Source organism: Pholcus phalangioides, unplaced genomic scaffold, assembly GCF_987345545.1.
Source record: "Pholcus phalangioides strain wild (caught in Gottingen) unplaced genomic scaffold, Ppha-v1.0 ptg000017l_1, whole genome shotgun sequence".
Classification (NCBI taxonomy): domain Eukaryota; kingdom Metazoa; phylum Arthropoda; class Arachnida; order Araneae; family Pholcidae; genus Pholcus; species Pholcus phalangioides.
Window position 1 is genome coordinate 65,304,786 of NW_028301610.1, and position 23,390 is coordinate 65,328,175.

General features: G+C 37.3%; 1 protein-coding gene across 7 annotated transcripts in view; it reads right to left on the bottom strand.

The window, feature by feature from the left end:
• LOC149074648 (TOX high mobility group box family member 4-like) overlaps positions 1–23,390 on the bottom strand; it is an 89,356-nt gene that overhangs the window by 27,868 nt on the left and 38,098 nt on the right. For all 7 annotated transcript variants that reach the window (XM_089247070.1, XM_089247067.1, XM_089247068.1 and 4 more), the window contains 3 exons: positions 1,529–1,642; positions 1,054–1,292; positions 470–815 (listed from right to left, as the gene is read on the bottom strand). In XM_089247070.1, the coding sequence (XP_089103196.1) occupies positions 470–815; positions 1,054–1,292; positions 1,529–1,642 (699 nt within the window). The remainder of the gene's footprint in view (positions 1–469; positions 816–1,053; positions 1,293–1,528; positions 1,643–23,390) is intronic.

Sequence of the window (23,390 nt, forward strand, 5' to 3'; positions counted from 1 at the left end):
CTCCCCGTAGAATTCATTTTTATTCACTGCGATATGCAGTGGCCCTTTATTTCTCGCGATTAGTGAATTAACGTTGATTTTAGATATAATTAGCGACTTTGCTCATCTTTGGCACCATTTTTGACGATTTCCAGTATTTGGGATCTGAAATTTTTGAATTTTTCTCGGGAAAATATGGTCAGTCTACTATTTAGATAAAAATTAAAATTTCGAGATGTAGCATCATCTGCCAGAAATAATAGAAAGTTTATTTATTTCTGTACGCACCGTGACCGCGTAATTAATAATGAAGGGTGCGGAATCCCAAGCACATGAGACAAGACACGTAACTGAAAATCAATTGAGTTTAATTTTCTCATTAAATATTCACGAAAATTAATGCAATATAAAAGTTCTGTTGTTTTTGATAAAATAGAAGGAAATTTGAATGAAATCAAGATGTGTTGCTATATCGACATTTGACACTGACCTGTGTTAGCGGAGTGCTATCATCACTGTCTTCACTGGTTTCGCGACAAGGTGAATTGTGATTTGAACCTGGAGGTGTTCCACTGGGTGGAGGTCCTTGTATATGGTGATGAGGTACTCCCGGAGCACCCATCCCGATTTTCAGACCTAATTGGTTTGAGAGCTGTGTTTGACTGATAGTTGAAAACATTGGCTGTTGTTGTGGCGGTCCCATGTGAACACCCATTTGCTGTTGCGGGTGTTGTTGTTGTTGGTGCATCATGTGCATTGGCGGCGGTTGTTGAATGGGTGCTTGATGCATCGGGGCATTCGGATATGGGTTGCAGCCGTCAAAAGGTTGTTGCATTCTGAAAATCGAAAGAAAAAAGGGTTATCAATCACTTCAAACGCCACACGGACGATAATAGTATGATTTGGCTTTTCCAACTGAACAGTTGAAGCCGATTGCGTGATTTTAAAAAAGAATATATTAGTTATTTATAATAAAAACACTATGGTCTAACAACCAACATTGCGATAATTTTCTAAAAATATTGTAGTTAAAGCAAATGTACTATGATGTTTTATCTTCGTTGCTTTACTTACTGCATATTAATGGAATGGGGAGACATCATTTCGTTCTGGTAAATGTTTTGGGGTGGACTTGACCTTGTCTGCTGTGGAGAAGGACAGTTATGATGGTATTGGCCATTGCTCATCATCATGGTCTGGGGGGATTGCGGAGGGCCGTAAAGATGATGATTTTGTTGTTGCTGCTGCTGCTGGCACGGTAGATGTTGCTGCTGCTGGTGGTTGACAGGAGACGAACGCTGATACGACAATATCTACACATATAAGAGTCGATTACAATCACGAAAAAGTGAATTTAAGGAACACAAATAATTTACGTTATAAATTTTTTTTTTTAATGTTCAAATGTTCAAATTCCTTTAAAAACGTTTTGTGCATTTTTAAAGTTTAGAAATAAATGTCCTTAAAGTGGTGTTGCAAATGAATACATCTTCAGAAAATATTGAAAACTGAATAATTGCCGAATTATGATTTTTTTTCTTCAAATTACCTGATTATTGAACGTTCCTTGTCCGTTACCACCGTATCTTATATTGTTCGCGTGATTGTAGCTCAAGGTGGGGACTTCAAATTCTTCGTCCCCGAAACTTGGAGTATGAAACGTCTGAAAAAAAGCGAAGGAAAAAATAATTTATTAACAAATAATCAATCAATTAAAAACTGTTTGAGAATGAAAAAGAAACCGTACTATACACGGTGCACAAATGTTTGGTAGTTTTCCTTGTTACATACGCATTATGATGTCGTGCAAGCATTTTTAAGTCACACACCAATTTAATCCATTGATATCAACATATGTAAATCCTATTTCAATAATCATTATTCTATCTCATTTACGAATTTCAATTAGCCACTACAACATCAGCGAAACAGACATTTGCTTTGTAAGGGATATTTATGTTTCTTTTTCGGAAACACCAAAAAAGTAATAGTAATTGACGACCTGAAAGCAAAATCGTTTTCTTTTTGCCGCCTAATGTTTCTTCCGTGATCCATTCAGTTAAATGCGAAAGAAACGTAACCACAAAAGAATTAATGAACATAATACTAATTTGCCACTAATTTACTTCACTAGACACTGCATATTTAATTTTGGAACGGCACTTTTGCCTAAAAAAAAAGAAATGAAGACTTGCCGGGGGGGAAAAAATGGAATAAGTAAATAAATAAATAATCCCAGAAGTAATAAAAACGTCTCTTCAACTCGCGAGGCGGTACTTAAAAACCAATTAAGCGGAGAGTTTCAACAACCAATTAGTAAACTATCTCTCTCTCTCTCTCTCTCTCTCTTTCTGTCGCATGTATACTGATTTTGTTGCATCTCCACTCGAATCACCATTAGCAAAATTTGCTACATTCTATAATTAATTCCAATTTCTATTCGTTACGCGGGAAAAACAGCTTTAACTCCCTGCCCCTTGGATTTTTCCGAGCGGAAAAGCTCTCTCTTTTCCAACATCACATCATTTCTTTTCATTTCCTAAAAATGAAGGTTTTTACTTCTCCCGACTCGCATTGCGACGCGATTTTCCCGAGGTTTTCTTCTTGAATTTTTTCGGGAGAAGATGGGGTAAAATAAGTAAAGGTTCCCCAAAGAGGTTGGTGGTGGCGATGGCAGATTGAAAAGCACTAGGTTCGTTGTAGGGCGGCGGGAAATTGCAAAAAAAGGGCACCCAATTCTACCTACACCTTTTGCCTTTGCTCTAGACCTTCCCGAAAATCACTGATTTATTCACGTCATTATTTCTTCTTTTAACATGCTTTAGTAGCAAAAGGAAACGAGACGGGGTGGGGAGTAGCTAATGGAAAATTCTGGAAAACAGAAAAGGATATAAGCAAGTCCGGGAATCAGCCTTTTTCTTCTTTTTTTTTTAAAAAAAAGGTTTATCTCATCAGTTATTCAAAAGCTGCTGGTTCTTGGCTCAAAAAGGTTACGTTTCCATTAGGTTTTCTATGCTTGGTAAGTCATCTCTGCATTAATGACATCACTCACAATTACGGAAAGCATAAGAAATGATGGTCGGGAAAGATGTGCGTGTATACAGATGTGATGGCATCTTTTTATTTGAAGTAAAGAAAGACGCACCAATGTTTTAACTATGTTGGATATTATTTTTGGAGATCCTATTTCAGCTGGGAAATGAGGATTTAACGAATCTTGAGTATAGCTCGTTTCTATGATATACATACGGAAAAAAGCTGAAAAAAATCAATAATTCAATTTTACTTCGTCATTCAAATCAAACCCGTTCACCAATCAACCACTGCCTGCAAACCTTAGGTACCTGCTTTTCGGTCAGGGTAAGTTATAACACTGTTAATATGTAGTAGTTCTTTGGTTACTAGATGACTATATACGAGAGTGGATATAATACAGTCACACTCCGCTATAATCCAAACTAATTGGGACAAGAAGCTGTTTTCGAATTAACAGGGTTCATCTTTCGATTAAAAGTTGATTTCCTTCAAACATTTAATGACATTGGGTATCCCAACGTGTGTTGATAAGACTTTTGCTAATAAGTTTTTTTTTTAACAAGAGGTGTTCTTATGAGGTAGAGGGTCCGGGGCCCCAAAAATATTTCGGAGGGTGTCTTTCCAACTTCCGTAAAAAAATGCCTTTCAGTGATTAAACATTGAATGAAACTACAAATGTGAGAAAAAATGAAATACCGAAGTTAGGAAGAAACTAATTTAGATGAAGAAAAATCTTCAATGATTTCGGGTTCTTATTAATTAGAGATACCAAATAGTGCACCAGACCAAATGCAAGCGTCCTTCGGTGATTGTTGATTAGGTTGATTAGTGATACCCAATGGTGCGCTTGACCAAATGCAGGCTCCCTTCGGTGATGGGTGATTGGTGAAGCATAATAGTGCACGAGAAAGCAAGCGCTCTCAGCGATGGTTGATTGATTATACCCAATGGTGCTCCTGACTTAAAAACAGGTGATCTTCGGTGATTATTGATTATACTCCATAATGCACTTGATCAAATGCAAATGCTTTTCGGTGATGGTGGATTGGTGATACCAAATAGTGCACCTTGATAAATGCAAGCGCCTTTCAGTGATGGGTGATTAGTAATACCTAATAGTACACCTGACCAGAAAGCAAGCGCTCTTCGACGATGGTTGATCAGTGAATGAGTTTGATCCAGATGACGTAGCAATGAAGTAAGTTCTTTTGCATAAACAACAGTCAATTTTCATTATAATTCCATAAATATCATTTTTCTAGATGTTATTGAAAGGCACAGTATAGAATCGGATTTGGTTAGAATCCTGGGATTTTTACAGCAAAAGGAAGACTGGGATTCGGGTATAAGTGCTGAATATAGAAAAAAAACCACGAAAAGAGGGAGTAAAGGTCAGGATGGAGGAAAAAATATTGAGAACGGATTTCGCTGAATTTCCGATTTTAATGCATATGCTAACACGAGGCTCTTCTGAGTCATTTTCTGTGTCGGGGGGTAAAAACGTGGGAAGCGAACGAAGCCCCTTCTGAATTGTGAGGTATGCATGCATGCATAAGACGAACCGAAAGGAAATATCAAACTTCTATCGATTGGGAAAAAAAATATCGAATCTCCGAAAGAATACTGACACACACACAAATATATACGTACATAAATCGGCCGAATCGGATGCGAAATAAAGTGGCTTTCGAAGATATTCGAACACATTCTCCACTACTGTACGCTCGACAATACACATGCACTATGTTGATTTTGCTTCCTGAAGTTTCTATATTATTATTCTAGTAATAACTCGGACGAGTACGAATTTTCTACGATGATGTTAGAAATCTAAAAGATTCAAAATCACCGTTTTCGAATCTTTTAGATACGATAAAATCCAAGGAAATACACGTTTATCAACGTGATTGTGTGCATTACCACCATGATATAGTGGCTTTCGAAGTGAGTTGTGTTAAGAACCAGCCATTTATCTCATGCCCCTCAACCCTATGTTATAACCTTTTATCTGTGCTTTTAAAATATACAATATAGTCAATTGCTTTTAAAATATACCTCCCTCCTGATATGTGTAGATTCATTTTCATCCGTCTTAACGAAACCCCGAAACTTTTCTCCAACTCCCAACCCCATTTCGTCTGTAATCACCAGAAAATTTGTTAATCTCGACAGTACCAAATTGTAAATATGCCGTAAAAATCTTGTGTTATGGTTTTTTTTGACACAAAATAAAGTGTTCCGGACTCTGCCACGAAGCTGTGCTGGAAGAGATCTCGGCAACGGAATAAGCCCAGTGGCAAAGTTCTGGCGTTCATTCATCTGTGCTTTTGATTGTGTATACCAGTAGAAAAATGTCAAAAGCCTTCGACCATCCACCCACTTTATACATTACTCATCCACATTGGCATGTTTTTACGAGGCTGATAAAAGAATTTCTCGGGGTCAATTTTTTTGGTGAATTAGTTTGTATACCTATCTATCGCATATATCGATGGCACTAAATATAGTTTATGTCATCCAAGTCCCCCTCCCCTTACAAAATTCCTATTCTGTGAAATGTTACTGTCGTTTATGTTTCGTAAAATTTTTTATTTCGTTGTTTTTTAAATATGACCATAGACAAAGAAAATTTTCTATCAAAATGGAAAAATCCGGAACAAACTGATTAGTTTCACCAAGCTCGTACAGAGCAGCCCTCATTAGGAAAGAACAAGAGAGACATACTCTCGTCACCTCCAACAAGCTCATTTTCAGTCAGTTTTTTTCAAAATTTTGTCACCACTGGCGAAGACTGTCTGACTGAGGATTGCACTTCGGCGCGAAATTTTGTTCCTATTTAGGTATTTTTATTAAATTTCCGCCCCCCGTTCTCCCATACAACGCTTCACATTCAAGCACTACCTCACCAAACATAAAACACAGTTTCCCCCTCGCCTTCATCCAAATTTTTCCGCTATGGAGACTTCTGCTCATAGGGAGCCACCCCCTTAAGGAGAGAACAAGAGTGCACTTAAAAAGACGGCCGTCACCTCCGATAATGTCTATGTTCAGTCAGTCAGTCAACATTAGTTTTTAATCTTTAATTTTCCGTTATTCAATGAATTTTTATGGCAGTCTTCGACTATATTGAACTAAAAAAAAACAAAAAACTACATAGAAAAAAGAATGGCAATAGTAGGGGCACTTAGTTGACATTTCGTAATATTTAGTATCATCAATCTTCAACAGATGGCGGTAAAATAATGACCAACACAACACGTCATCCACAAAATACGTACGCAACAGTGTTTCTAAACCTTTCTGAAAATACGGACCAGTAAAATGTCTGAAACAATTTGACGGACAACTTGTGTCCCGTATTTCTGGGCATACCTGTAATTTTCATTGCTCCGACATTTTTTTATACATTTGACCCGTTTTTCAACGATGCATAACTTTGTAACAATTACTAAAGTAGTAATACAGCGTGTCATAATATAAATTGTATTATGATAATTATGGCGAAAAAATTATAAATATTCATCTCACATATTTGTCATGTGTACCGTTTTTTCCGCGATTTTTCAGACATTTTCATTACGATGGGAGATTGTGTCTGCTTTCGGCAACGTTTTTTGATGACAATTGACGATGTCCCGTGTCTTACAGATTGCTATTTAAGATTCCAGTTTACCGTATTTTTCTCACTGAGAAATATGGTCATTATATCATTTGAATATTTTTTTCGTGAAATACTGTACATTTTTGTGAACTGCGGTTTGTAACAGCCCTTTATTTCCACACTCTTCAGCAATTTTAGCAGTAATTTTCAAATTTCATTTGAAGCAATAAATTGCCATTTTTGGCAAAATTTAGTGATATCCCCTGTTTAATATCGCAATTTCCCGCATTCTTCTCGACGATATATGGTGAACCTAAGTATGATTGTATAATTTTATTTGAATCCATATGAATATTACTAATATCAACTATAACAGGTGAATAACCTTATCAAGTCTACCTACGGACCACCTATGCCATAGTCGCGGACCATAGGTTGAGAAACGCTAGCATACAACATTTATTTTTCTCAAAAAATGGAAATATATATTTCTCTCCTACATCCGACATGGCAAAAATATATGATATGCGAAAATATAAGATAAATAAAACCATTTGTTAATGAAATAGATAAAAAAATATATTTTCATAGACATATTTTATGTATATATAAATATATAAATTATAGAATTTTATATGAGCTTTTCTGTTTTTATTCAAATTTTGTTTTAAATGAGTAAAAAACACTTTTCTCCCCACTAAAAGAAATGTTTAGTTTTTCCCTCCATTTATTATTATTATTGAAAATTTCTTCAACGTTTTCTTAACATTTTTCTTTCTATATAGCAAGGAGCCATTTCCTAGGGATATGATTTAAAATCCAGATTTTTTTCTTATTTTTATTTATTTTTTTATGTTATTTTTCTTTACAAGACCATGGGGCCAAGAAAATGCGCACTTGTGTACCTTCCCCCAGCGCTGTTGGTGTAAATAACACATATTTGACGTCCAGAACGCGTTTCCCATACAAATATAAATTCTCCATTTTTTTTTCCATATTTTTATTCTTCTCTATTTCTTAGTGCTATATAACTGAAGAAATAAGAAAGAGGAGAGGAAGAAAAAAAAAATGGAGGAGCTTTTCTTGAATTTACGAAAAGTTAATGTTTTTCTCGGAGCATAAGGAAAATGTAAGGCAGAAAAGGGGTAACGGGGCGACGCGAGAGGAGATGTATTTCCATAAATGGAATTCTGGGTTATAAATTGGAAGAAAAAATCGATACACACTCGAGCCCTTTCTTATATTTTTCTTACTTATTTTTCTCCCATTTTCTTGAGAATAATAATAAAACCAGGCAACGTATCCTTGTCTAAATATACATCAACTTATACTCCAATTGATGAATATACTTGAATGTATTCGTAACACAGCGATAAACCATTTTAATGAAAAAACCGTATTTATTACCGCAATATGAAATTCTTCATAGGGGCCTAAAAAAGTGATAAAATATTGATTATGCGTAAATTTTTTTTTTCTCCTGAATATACCGTTAAACATTAGTACTTAAAAAGTCCCGGAAAGATCGAGACATTCAGAGACAACAGATGACAACAAGAATTGTCACTGAGTAGGTTGAAAATGTTCAAAGAACAATAACTCTGTCTCTACGACCAATAGTTTAACCGTTTAACGAATAAAACGTAAAGCAAAATTTATGACGTCACAACTGGCCATGCTATTGAGAGGTAGAGTAGTTTCTTTATTTCTGGTGACCTGTTACGTTAACTACATTTATGTGCGTTTGTCTTGGCACCACCTTACATCATGGAAATGACACCTCTGCATCAGGAAAAACTCTGACCATGTTTCAAACTCATGAAATCTCGCAATGTTCAATGGTAAAGTGTGTGGATGCCATATTTAAAGTGTTAATGATCCTTTTTCTTTACCGCAACCATATTTCCTATGAGCGTTATTTTAAAGTGCTGAAGTTTAGGCCCTAGCATCTAAAGAGAATGGTATCTACAATGCATCAACACTTGTTGACGTGAAAAATCGCGATGACCAATTAATATATTTTGTTAATTTTACACTATTGCGTTTTGTGAAACCCGGAAACGTCTTTTTGTATTAGAATTACGTCAACAAATGTATTAGTATTACGTATGACAAAAAATTTCAGTGTAAAATTTGTGGTACACTTGTTTGTGAGCCATCTACTGAACGCCGATGACACTAAATAATATCAAGTGTCGACCCAAGTACTCCAGTACATTAATTTCGTTATTTAAATTTTATAAGACGTTAACATCGTTTGTCCCTTTGGGAGATATCTCCATAGATTATGAGTAGAGAATGATGAGGGGAAAAAAGCGGGAAATTCGGGATCGAACACCCATCGAGGGAAAAAGCAGCCTCTATGAGGCTACATAGGTTACCTCCAAAAAGTTCCAGCAGAAATGAACAACAACATCCTAAGGAATGCAGACAACAGAATGCGAGTATTAGGGACTTTGATAACATTTCCTATTATTTAGCGTCATCCATCGAACATAGATGGCGTAACAAATGGTATCAATCAGTACAGTGGGGCATGAATGAAAGCCAGAACTTGCCACTGTACAGTGGGGCAGATGTGTTATCGACTTAGGTTACGAAGTCCAATTATTATGCAATACATTCCATTTCAATATCCATCTGCAACCGAAAAACAGACGGTAATCATTCATTCTTGGAATAGATATTTATTTTTAAAGATCGAAATATCGAACATAAAACCATTTCGAAAGAAATCCCAACACACAGCTCGTTTGATCGATCGTCGAGTGGAGAAATTGATAAGCGATTGCTAACAATCATTCTCTAAAGCCATCACGCAAGTTAACAATACTTAGACGTGAATCAGCCATGGATAATTTAATCCAAAAAAGAAAAAAAAAACACAGCGTGTAAATATTTTGCTCCCCATTTTTCCCGGAAAAAAAACGGGAGGTCATTTATCACTGTCAAATCCAACGCAGAGTTTTAGTGATAAATTATTTTAAGTGGGGGAAAAACAAGTTTTTCTCGGAATTGAACGTCGGATATTAATTCAATGAATGCTTCCTTTAAGGATAGTAATGAAATTTTAGTCCCTGATTAGGGATATTAATAATAAAAATATACAACAAGTTATCGATTCACTTTTTTTCAGTAAATTACACCCGTCAAAATCGCCGAGTGTTAATAATAGTTGTGGATAATTCAGTCTTTGAACTGAAAATATTGGTTTCATAAATGGATGTTTTAGAAACAGGAGTGAATTGATATTTTGAGGTTATGGATTCAAATACTAATGACCTCCGCGCTGCATCTAATTGATAAATCTCTACTCGTAAAATCGAGTTTGTTTCAAAATGTACCATACAATATCTATCGGACACCCACATATATCGGTAGGAGTTAGTTTTGGTCTACTCGTTTTGTTCTGGTAGGGTCTTGGACCAGTAGTCGTCTCTGTTACCATGACGATAGCTGAGTGTATTGTCATTCTAGACAATTGCATCGTTCTTTTACTGCAGAACTGTTGATTGTCTTGCTCACCAGGATGACAATGCATCGTGCCACAGAAATTCAAGCGTTATAAAGTGATCCGGAGACTTGTGGTCCGGTGAGAGTCCTGATCTCAGTACCATCAAGCACTTCTAGGGACAAATTGAAACGTTGGTAATTGGGCTCCATACCAACACGTCCAAGCTCAACAACAGCTCAAGTCGCATTGGTTTTGCAGGAGTGATAGTTCAGCAGTTGTACTCCAATGTATTGGTTTGTATTTATATGGTGCGGTACATTACCTTTCTGGTGAAGGTATCGGCTATTGTCGCAGTGTGAGAATGACATGATTATCTGACATGAATGCCTTTATACACCTTGGTGAAAGTGGGGGGGGGGGAACCAGTGGTTCGAGCTGTTAGCAGAAAATAACGCAAACCGAAATTTTACACCACGGTATACGTAGGTGACTGGATATTTATTGGCATTAGTCTAAGGTGTGCATTTCTATTATACTTCAGTGACTTTTTTGAAGTGAAATGCTTTTAGCCAGGGGAGTGAATTTTAAATCTCATGTCACAAAAAGTGACGCGGATTCACAAAAGTGAACACTTTCCCTTTCCTCAAACCGGTTCTGCGGACGGAATTCTATTGGGATGGTAGTGGTGAGTGGGACAAGAGTTTGCGCCGTGCACAGTTTGAACAAAGTTTCAAATATGTCATCATATGGAACATGTTTTATTGCAGTAACAATTGTCAAAGTGTTTAACGACTGATAAAATTGTAAACGTTTGCCTAAATGTGTCATTTATTAATAAAACGCCCTCTGGTGGCGACAGTGCAACTAATTTTTTCCCCCAAAAACAAATTCCCATCACTTCGTGAAGTCTTCCACAAAATTTTACACTTTTCTGATGATTGGTTTCGCCTGTAGGCTACTTTAAAATAGGGTCTTTTAATTATGGACACCCTGTATGTATATATATATTGATATTAATACATTTTTTATATTTATTGAAAAAGTGAATTTAAAAAAATGATTTTCACTTGTTTAATTTGATCTCAACCACATCTCAAGTTTTCTCTTTCGACGTACCTAACATAGAATTTTCACTTTGAGATTCAAAAGTTTACACTAAAATTATCAATTTCACAAAACTTTATTTCATAAAATGATGAACAATTTAGAAAAAAGTTTGTCTTGTATAACTCATTCTACGCATTGCCAAATTATGGTATTTGATGGTTCAATTTTAGATTGTACGGGCCTCAAACCTTTGCGGTCCCACGTCGAGGGAGAATCGACATCAGGAAAAAAAATGGCACTTCATTATTATAACGATCCCATACAATTACAGGATAGTCTCTGTAAATTCAGCAACTTCGCAGAACTCGTGAGAGATTCAAAAAACGCAAAATCTAGCACCCAGGCACCTTACTGTAATCTTGATTTGGGGGGGGGGGGCTCTAAAGTAGGAACTTGTACGAAGTACTAGTAAGAAGTAAAACCTCTGGACCCCGCAAATGGTTAACATATATAAGCACGAAAACAAACATTCCAGGAATATCGACCAATCAAAAAAATCGATGGATTTATCTCCATTATAATCACCGAGAACAAATCAGAACAATCCAGATCCATGAGGAATCCCAAAATCAAAAATTGAATCATATGTATTGTATATTGTACAGAGAAGTTCCAGATAATAACTCAATAAATCACAGAATCGCAGCTCGGAATTTCGATAGGTACAAAATAATTCCTTGCCTGGAACCATAAATAGTAACTTCCCGCAAAGAATTCGCAATCGAAATCGGCTTCAAGAACACATGTATCTGTATATTGCTATCTCATTCCTACGGCCTTATCTCTGACTTTCCGACTGAGAAAATACAAAAAAGATAGAGAGAGAGAGAGAGAGAGAGACAGTTATTTACAAGCACAAATTATTGGAATCGAAACTTTGTTTATGAAAGTATACGGAATTATGGATTGAATCTCTTGGAACGGAAATTTCTCGAGAAAAGAAAAAAATCAAAATAAAACTGAAGAGAAATATGGAAGGAAAAAGCAAATAAGGAGTAGAGAAATTTCCCAAGGAATATACACACATTCCTCAAGATTCTTCGGTAAGTGAAATTTCTTATTAGAAATATAATTCACCGTTTCGCAATATACATGTATGGAAATTTGGAATTCTTCCCTCTATATTTTTCCATTCGGTAGTGGAAAAAGCCGTGCTCCTGTCTGCAAGTGAAAATAACGCCAATATGCATGCATATACGTAGGTTACATAAGTTATATTCATCATGAAAAAGTGAAGACCGCTCTGTGAGTGTTTCATTATTTCCCGGCAGCGGTTATAAATTGCATCCGCAGAGAAAAATAAAATGATAAAACACAGTGTGTGGAGAAAATGTTTCAAAGTAGCAGGAGATATTCGTGGGGTTATATATCTTGTGACATAAGGAAGACGCTATTCTTCCAAGGCTCTTCGTAATTATACGCATCAACGAGATGTAATGAGATGGAAAAAGACCACCAGATACTCATACAACCGTGACTTTAAAAGATTCCTATACTATAACTATTATGGCTTGATCTTATTACGATTGAACGGTTTCTGGATAATACATGAAGTGCCTGAGGGAGAAACCGTTAATCGCCTATAACGGAGAGATAGATTAAATTCCATGACTGCGATTGTGTTTCAGATCTGTCAAGAAGAAAGTAGTCATATAGATGCATCATCTTTTTGTAAGGAAACATCATGGTTGTGTCATAGTTGAGATCTGCCGTTGCACAACTATGGTGAGTGAACATCTTAGCAAAAACCATCGATTTTATTGATGACCGGCCGTCATTAATGATATATAACTGCCTGGGAAAAGATTAGAGCATTTTCAAGTTTCATGATTTAAAATATAGCTTTTGTTGTAGTAATTTACTCGGAGAAATTCATTTTAGGGTCGTGAGGCTCCTTCGACTATAGACTTTGCTTGAGTAGTAGTTCATACCTTTGCTGTCCTGGGATATGTACGTGGGAATTACGTGGGCACGAATGGGAATCAAGTGAAAGGGGAGCCGCGAAAAGTGATTGAGGGAGAGCCACAAAGACCTGTGGGAGCGGTAACCTGGGTCGATAAGATAGATACTCGCTTCAAGTACCAAAGGATGTTTAGAGTTATCGTGAGTTCAATACCCGGTTCGTCTTTGTCAGAAACTTTCCCGACACAGAGGAACAACAGAAACGAAGACATGACCAAAGAAAATGATTGCTACCGCAGGGAGCCCCACACCGAGTGGTTAGAGCACCAACCTCCCGGCGAGTGAAAAAAAAAGGCTGCCGTTCGGAGTCGGCAATAAATTGTAGGTCCCGGTCTAATTTGCCCTCGTGTGCTTCCGCGTCCGGAAAATTCACCGCCAGCAATTCACCGCTAGGAAAATTCACCGCCGGAAAATTCACCGCCAGCAATTCACCGCTAGGAAAATTCACCGCCGGAAAATTCATCGCCGGAAAATTCACCGAAAACAGTTCGATGGGAGTCAGTTAGCGAGGGAGTGAGCGATTGAGTTACTGAGTCAGTGAGAGAGGAGTGAATGAGTGACCGAGTATGTGAGTGAGTGACCCAGTGAGTATGTGAGTGAGTGAGTGACCTAGTGAGTATGTGAGTGAGTGACCTAGTGGGTATGTGAGTGAGTGAGTGATCTAGTGAGTGAGTAATCTAGTGAGTATGTGAGTGAGTGAGTGACCCAGTGAGTATGTGAGTGAGTGAGTGATCTAGTGAGTATGTGAGTGAGTGAGTGATCTAGTGAGTATGTGAGTGAGTGAGTGAGTGATGTAGTGAGTATGTGAGTGAGTGACCAGTGATTAAGTGATTAAGCGAGTGACCAGTGATTAAGTGATTGAGCGAGTGACCAGTGATTAAGTGATTGAGCGAGTGACCAGTGATTAAGTGATTGAGCGATTGACCAGTGATTAAGTGATTGAGCGAGTGACCAGTGATTAAGTGATTGAGCGGTTAATTTTCCGGCGGTGAATTTTCCTAGCGCTGAATTGCATGGCGGTGAATTGTTGGCGGTGAATTTTCCGTAAACCCAGGCTGTGTCGTATATATAATCATGCTTTCAAATAAATGCTTTTTTTACTTATTACCAGCTTTTCTGTTCCACACTTTACGTCACACCCTTCATAAGTATTTTTGAAATTTTCACCAACTAAACGTGGCATGTGATACAGTGCTCTATGGCGATTTTTGTTCCCCTTGATGCCTAATATCACCCCTATGAGTTTTTCACCACTTCAAGGAAACACCCTGTATAATATTAATTGATGCTATAAAAATATATTTTATTTATTTCACGCACCCATTCGCCAGACGTAAACAAATGTAAGAACATATTGAGAAACTAAGACTCTCTCTCTGCTGCCTTTTGAAGCAATTCAATATGCTGAACATACCTGATATTTAGTCAAAACATGGAAATCTCTACTTGGATCCTGTTTTTTTTAAAATCGATTATTTTAGGTTAGTCCCGGATATCAAAACTACTGTCGATCACCCTGTTGTTTGTTTTCCTATAAACTCTTCCCAAATTAGTACTTGTGAGAAGAGGGCTTACGCTTCTGCAAGCAAATACTAATACGAGAAACTACTTGTTCATAGACAATAAATTTTGGTCTGGTCTTCTAAAACCCCTATCAAACTCAATTCAGAACTGAAATCATCAGTTTTTGTTGAATGGACCTGTATTTTTTTCCCCCATGCCGAGAAATATTGATTCAAATATTTTTAAATACGGTCCCTTATCCGAAATGTTGTATACGTATAAATATATAATTTAAGACATCTAATCGGTTTCGTTAAATAAATCACGTTGAAAATTACAAATTTTTGTATGCAAATTTTAATTGAACTTTAATCGGATTGATCAAATCGATTAAGTCAACTAAAATTTTTAACTGCGACTAACAATTGATCGATTAATCGATCCCATTAATCGGGCCAGCACTAATCATAATAAGTTACAAAACAATTAAACAATTATCCCAGCATAAAAACGCAGAGAAAATCTCTCTCTCTAGTGTTGCAACTTTAGTAAACAGTGTTAGTAACAGTGTAGTAAACAATGTTAATTTATAAGAGAGTACCCTATCTGACGGTAATATGATTTTTATGGGCGCGGTGGCCCAGGTCGATAAGATACTCGCCTAAAGTACCAAAGGATGTTTAGAGGTGTCGGGAGTTCGATACCCGGTTCGTCCTTGTCAGAAAAATTTCCTGACACAGGGGTACAACAAGTAATGACCGCAGAAAAAATTGCTACTGCAGAGAGTTAGATGAGTATAAAAACAAGATTGCCGTTCGGAATCGGCAATAAATTATAAGTCCCGGTCTAATTATCCCTCGTGTGCAGAAAATGACCGTGGTGCGACAAAAATGATCAAAATTATAATTTTCATGAAAAGAGAAACTGCTCGGAACTTTCGGGACGATCTAATATCGACATTTTCTTCATAATTTGAAAATAACATGTCCCGAAACACATTATTTTACTCAAGTTTTTTTTTTTTTCACGAATGTTCTTTTGGATTTCCATTAACCTTACGAAAGGTCAAAGCTCTCCTTCTGTGAGATAAAAGTCGTAAAATGATAATCGTATGAAAATGAATCAAAAAGCAGATAAAAACTTGTTTCTTTTTTCTCCCCACAGAACGAATGTCTTTTAATTACTTACTTTCTAAATCAGACCTTGGCCTGGTGACTTTGATTTATTTTCTTTCAAATCCCTCAATTCTCATTTGCATCAATTAACATAATTACACCTCACAACTGTTTTCACTTAATCATCCGAGCTTTACGATAGAGGAATAACTGAATCAGATTTGCTCTAATCAACCGAAGCCATCTTTCTTTTTCGATGAAACAGAGCAAACTTTATAAATATAGAAAAACGCAGCGAAAACTTCTTTATCTCAATCACTTATCTTATAATACGTTATGCCTCAGGGCAGTGGATGTCGTGATCGGAATTATAAAGTAAGTGGATGAACGAGAAATATATAATTACCATCCCGTCGCCTTTTCTGAAAAGTCCCCTTGAACTTGCTCATCTGAACGTTGGTATTTCTTAAAATCAAGAGCTTAAGTACACTTTGTTTTCAGAGCCGCCCTTACTATACCATTGCTGGACGAATCGCTAAAAGATGTAGGCACCAGAACAATTTTTTAGCACCAAATTATTTTTTTTTTAATCGAAGAAAGCCTAAAATCTTATTTGGACTTTTTCAGGACATAGTGACCCTCTTTCATGTTGGCAGATACGCTGCTATAAATTCCAGACACTTTGTGCTGCTTTCAGCCTGCAAAATTTAGTAACAACACAAAGAAAATTTTAGGTGCCAAAACCAATTTTTTAGTCACCATGGTAACCTGGTACCTGGGATTTGTCCATCCCTGCACAAGACGCGGGACACTGTGCGAAAATAATTTGAGGGGTTCTTAGCCCGATTTTAGATATTTTGTGGGGAGGGGAATCGGCATCCAAAGAATCTTATATTATCATAGAATATAGAGGAATGTGAAAAATATCTACTCACTAATGAAAATTCATAATTAAAGAGAGAAAAAATCCCAGAATTGTGATGGAAATTCAGAACCAATGAGAGAAAATATCCTACAATTGATTAAGCTTCGGAATTAATGATAGAAAAATTCCCAGAATTGCAAATGTATGCGATATATTTTTGTTTTCACTTCCCTATTACCGTAAGTGCGGGGGCCCCCAAACCACCCGGTGCGCCCGCACCTGTCACACACCCCTAAGAGCAGCTCTGTTCTACTTGAGAAGTATGAATGCAAACTGCAAGAGCTCAGTGTCCTCCTAGAAGCAACCAGTACGAACTATCAAATTTTACGGCTGAGTGAAGTTCAATTCTAGACGGGTAGAAAGAAATCTATTGAACGGATGAGATGGTGAATATACAGGGTATCCCAAAATGGATCGACGGCTTTGAAAATGGGACAGCAAGAAAACGGTGGCAGATATTAAAGCCATTCTTGCGAAATATAAAACGTGCGAAGTCAAGAATTTTTTTTAGTTTGGTTTCTTTTGTCTAGTCTAAGTTTTCACCAACAGATGACGCTGCAGCAGCATGTTGCTGTATGTGCGGCATGCTTGGTGGCTAGTGAATTCATACAGTGGAAATGCATTTGGGAGTTTTTTTTCAGTGGACAAGTGCGTAACAGTTCCAGTATTAGCAAAGTAGCACGACCCAACCCACACAGGTAACAGGCTTATATCCCGGGAGGGACAGAGCCTGGGTCGTGTCTGGTCTGTCAGTATTAGCAAAGCGTGGAGAAATGATGTATTCTTTGAAGCAAAAAATATTTATTGCTTTGAAACACCACCGATTGGGTGAGAGTACAACAACGACAAGAATTTCCAGAGCAAATGTGACGTCAAGAACGATCCACATACGAACACAATAAAACAGTTATTCGAGAAATTCAAACGAACACCGATAGTGTTGCAGGTAATTTTGTGGGCATCGTTGGACAGCCGCAGTCTGCCACGACTATAGAAAACGTTCCCAACGTTCAAACCATTATCACAGCATGTCCGGAGGGAGCGGTCCGCGAAATTGCAACTGCATGCTCATTGAGCAAGACGTCAACACACAAAATACTACGAAATTTGTCTCGAATTTTTTCCATGCAAACTCTAAACGCCGCAACCACTTCTGGCAGTTTCGAGGGAAAAGCGTTTGGCTTTTCCTAATGAAATGTTGCAATTGATTGACAATAGCGATATTGGCGTGATGTGATTTCCATGAGTATTTCAATGATTGACATACTCTAGACTTTTTCTTTCTTTCCTTAGAGCATATATGAGTATTGAATGGGATTGCGCATAGATAACCTCCAGACCAATATTTTTAACGTTTTTTCACCCCGGTATTATCCAGAGCTTCTACTCTCACCCAGGAGCGAGGCCCTTCCTACTTATTCAGTGTCCTTGTGATGGAATTGGTAGGCAGGGCCATCTTTACGCATGGGCCCATGCCATGAGTGGCGCCGCCACGGCAGAAATAGCAGTTTCTGTTGAGATATTTTGTATGGGGAGAGGTCGCTCTCTGATTAGTGAGTTTTGTCAAAATCTCTGGTTGTATATACGTGTAAGCTGTTCCGTGAAATAAATCTATGTTGTCCTTTGAATTGCTTCGTGCCTTGCCATCTAGAGTGCTTGTGAGAGACATAATTCGGACAATACTTATTAATGGAAAACGTTATATATCACATCTCATTATCATGAGGGGCACTCAAGGATCATAGTGCACTCAGGTACACTCGAGGACTTCAGTGGGCGCCATAAAGCCTGGTTCTGATTTATGCTGAGATTAGTCACACTTTTTTCTCACCATATTCCCCTTGAAAACTTCATTTCATTACATATGATTTTTTTTTTCACAGCAGTGTGTGGCTCACTTAGCAGCCTGTCATGCCGTCCTTCAACTTGATTTTCCCACATGCCCCTCCCCCCCCGAAATATCTCAGGATCGCAAGGAGGCCATATGGCCCCAGGTTGAAAAACACTACTCCAGACGACCAGACTCCGCAACAGCCCGCAGATGGCGACATGCAAAGAGAAACAATGTCATTTAAACGATGTCTGTTATACGAATTACAAAAGACCGGTTACCAAGCGGAGGCGAAGATGAAGCTCGCAAAGAAAATGCACACGAATAGAGCACTCGCCCGGACTTTGGGAGGTTGGTGGTTTGATTCCCCAAAGGACATTGCGAATTTTCTTTCCGAACTTCATATTCATCTCCGCTTGATAACCAATCTTTTGTAATTCGTATAACAGCGGGGAACGACATCGCTTCTCTCTAGTCTCGGTGATGTTATAAGCATCCAAACAACCTGGAGATCAGTGTTTCTCATCCTTTCTAAATCAAAGGACCAGTAAAATGTCTGAAACAATTTTACGGACCACTTGTGTCCTGTATTAAGGGACATTCCTATATAATTTTAGTAGCTCCGATTTTTTTTATACATTTGTTCCCTCTTTTCAACGATGCTTATTGGAATTTGTAATTTTACTAAAGTCGTGATCATTCATCTCATATATTCGTCAGGATCAACGTTTTTTCCACAAATTTTCGGCAACTTTAATAAAACTTGGTGATTGTACTTACTTCCGGCAACGTTTTTGTTGACAATTGGTTATGTCCCGTATTTTACCGTATTTAAGAACCCAGTTCATCGTATTTTTTTTAATGAAATATGGTCATCTGATCATTTGAATATTTTTTTCGTGAAATACATTTTTTTGTTTGCTGCGATTTGTATCAGCCCTTTATCCCCCCTCCTTCAGAAATTTCAGAATTAATTACCAAATTGCATTTTTTTTGGCAAAATTTAGTGATATCCCGTATTTACGATCGCAATTTCCCGCATTTTCATCGATGATGTATGATGCACCTAAGTATGAAGGTATAATTTTTATTTGAACCCATATGGATATTAATAATATCAATTACAACGGTAGAATAATTTTTCATTCAATGAGAATTAAATTATCGAGTGTGCCTGCAGACCAACCATGCCATCGTCGCAGACCACCTCTGGTCTGCGAACCATAGGTTGAGAAACGCTGACCTAGATGAAGGAGGCGAAATGACAGATGAGTTGAATCATTAACAACTTAAATGCTCCTTTCAACAGCTAGAGTACACGGGAGGTAACTTGGGTGGGGTTCCAATCACAATCTCTTTACAAAAAGGAGGGCAACGGAAGGGGACTAACTCATAGATTCGACAGTGTTCTCATCGATTTTCTACCAACTGTATTGATTCAGAGTTTGCTTTTCCACAACCAAAGATACTTAACATTCCATAAAAATGTAGTTTCATCCCTCTTTCCTCTTCCCCCGTCTCTTTTTTTTATTTCCTCCAGAACATAGAAACTTCTCCCTCTTCCGCATCAGGTAGCAAATTGCCACGTTGCCGAAGTTAAGCAAAAAAAAAAATTACATACAAAAGACATGTTCCCAGTGCATGTCGTCTTGAATTTAAATACTTCGTTCGGAATGCATCGTCATTTTGATGTGAATTTTCTGGCCCTGGGTTTTATAATGATATTTTAATACTCTCCGGGACTCTAGTGGATGGACTGGAGCGATCAGTTGTGTGGCAGAAATCATTCTCTCTCGTTAAGTTTGGGAAGTTATCTTTCACATCCCATTTAGTTCGAGAATCAACGGTAGAAAAGAATTTCATTTCTATCGGTAGGAGGATAGGGTTAGTCTGATTTTGCCCAACCTTTTTCAAAGAAACCCTGATGAAAAAATCCCGAAAAAACCCACCAAAAAACTACACCTTAAAACTGCACTTACTTGCAAACAGTATGCTTTCTAATGGTATTATTGCATCGCCATACTCTATCTAGAGAGAAATACATTATTGAATTTATGTATTCAATGTTATTTAGATTATGGAGGTTAGAGAAAAACCCATGTATCATAATAAGAGGCAAAATGGTTTTACGCTCCCCCTCCCCGAATTATCTGTAATGACCCGCCACTGATATAATGATTACATAAATAATTGCCATATATCACTAGGTCTATTATATATTCATGTAGGCTATAACATATATAACTTTCTTTCCTCATTCTGTAGTATCATGAACCTAAAAAACCCTTAAAAAAACCAAAAGACCCTGAACGACCCCCAAAAAACCGAAGGGAAGACCCGAAAACCCGATAAACGTTGAAAAAAAACCCCCGGGTTTTGCCAATCCTGTAGGAGGGGGGAGAAAAACATTATCAATAATCTACTAAAAATGACTTAACAGTTTCAAGGTACAAACATGAGACCATGATTATTAATTATGATGTTTTACATCATTAAGATTATTTCTCATTTATTTCGGATAAAATTCAATCACTGCTGGATAGTTTAAAATGTCCCGTATTTTCAACGCGTCTTGCTTGAATTTTTACTGAAATCAGGAATTAAGATTATTTTCATGACATATAGATTATATGATGATAATTATCACTCTATGGTAATTAATTATACTCATGTAAATAATCGTGTCACATATTTGTCGAACATATACGTTTTTCACGGGAAATTACATTTTAATTCATTACTAATTGCAGTAGCACTCTATTTCCCATCATTGACGATTTTTCAGCAGTTTTAGCTGTAGTTGGTAATTTTACTTGCCTTTGACAATTTTTTAGTTGTAGTTGGCAACTTCGTTTGCCTGTGATATATTTTTGGTTATAATTGGCAACTTCGTTTGCCTGCGACATTTTTTAGCTATAATTGCCACTTTTAACTTGCCTTAGACTATGTTCTTGGCAATAATTTGCGATGTCTTGTATGGATCCAGATTTCTTGTATTTTTATCAAGGAAATAATGACCAGCCTAAATAGGGAATCATATTATTAATTTCCTTACCAGAACAGCTTTCGGGCCTTGGCAGGCCGCATTTGGTCCGTACTCTTGCCCCCCCCCCCCCCCGCTGTTTACAGGTGATTTTAAATTCACGGGACAAACTTTTAGTGGTGATATAATACTCCTAAATAAGCATTTTTGGTCATAGAATGTGCAGCCGAATCGCAAAAGCAAACGATGTAGAGCAGTGGTTCTCACTCAAGCTATGGAGGACCGCGGCCCGGTAAATCTTTTTTGCGTAAGTAAAAGGCCCGGTCATACACACAACTAACGAGAAATTAATGGGAAAAATGAAACTGAGAATCATTCACGGCCCGGCGGTTGAGAAACACTGCTGTAGACGGTGTTTATAGAGAGTGCACAACAACACTTCACCAAAAGTAAATATCATATTTTTTGACGAATTTGCTGCAATAAGTGCAATCAGCCGCTCGAGGGTGCAGAGGGTTGTAATGTGGTTGGCCATTTCATGGTGCAACTTGGGAAACGCAAATTCTACCACAACTCATCATACCGCTTGATCATTGTTTGATGCAGCATAACCTTGATGGCCTTGCATCAATGCATAATAAAGCATCCGACACCACCCAGCCCCCCTCATCCGGGGCAATGGCTAAAATTGACAATGGTCGATAGAGCCTGGACGGCGCACGGTATGAAATGAAATGGTCTTGCACCAATAAAACACATACTCCTATCCAAAGATGTATATGCACCCTCGAATGATCGATAACACGTATCACAACAAATCCGTCGGAAAAATATATTTATTTTTGGGGAAGTGCTGTGTGTGTGTGTTGTGCACTCTCTAAAAACACCCTCTATCGCCTTTGATATTGCGGCTCGACCACACATTCCATACAGAGCCGCCCTTAGGGGTGTGCGGCACCGGGCTCCACACACACTTAGGGTAAAAATAATTTCTTTCAGAGAGTTTTTTTCATAAGAGAGTTCTGAATTTCCACCACAGTTCTGGAACTGTTTCTTTAATAAATTCTGCATTTTTCTCAATTCTGAATTTTTATCATTTTTAGAACTTTATTTTCGCTTCTTAATTATACATTTTCATCAATTTTAGAAGTAGTTCTTTCCTTATTCGGAATTTTCATGAACGTTGGAATTATATTTTTCATCTATTATGAGTTTTCATGGGTGCTGGAATTATCTCCGTCAGTTAAATTTTTCTTATTTTCAATTCACGAATTCAGAATTTTCATTAGTTCTCAGACTATTTTTTTCATTAGATACCGATTTTAATTGGTTTTGGACACATACAAATACAAGGGCCACAACAGGCAAATTGCCCAACGAGGTGGCTGAAAAAAAAAAAATAGATTTCTTTCATCAATTTAAATTTTTTTTTAGTACGAAAGTTTAATTATTTTTTTATTAATTTGCATTTAATTATGTTTTTTTTTCTGTTGTATAAATATTTTCAAAATTTTGGGGAATTTTGTAACAATGTATGAATTTTTGGATGCCGAAATTATTAAGACGTCTCTGGCCTCTCCATTATTTTCGCAGGACCCGCGTTTGGTAAAAGCGGCCCTGGTTCTATGATCAAAAATGTGTGTTTAGCGGTCTTCTATCACCCTTAAAGTCACCCTTTTGCCCCATGAATTTAGAATCACCCTGTATAAATGCATAAAAGTTTTAATTTTTTTTTGATGATTCACACAGACAAGGGAGATAAAAAAAAACAATAAAACACACAAATCTCCTTTTTATCTTGCTTTATAATCAGGAAAGCAAATACCTCGTTGTTCGCTATTTGAACAGAGAGAAGGAATAGGATACAGAGGTAAAAAAAAAAGGTGGGGAGAGA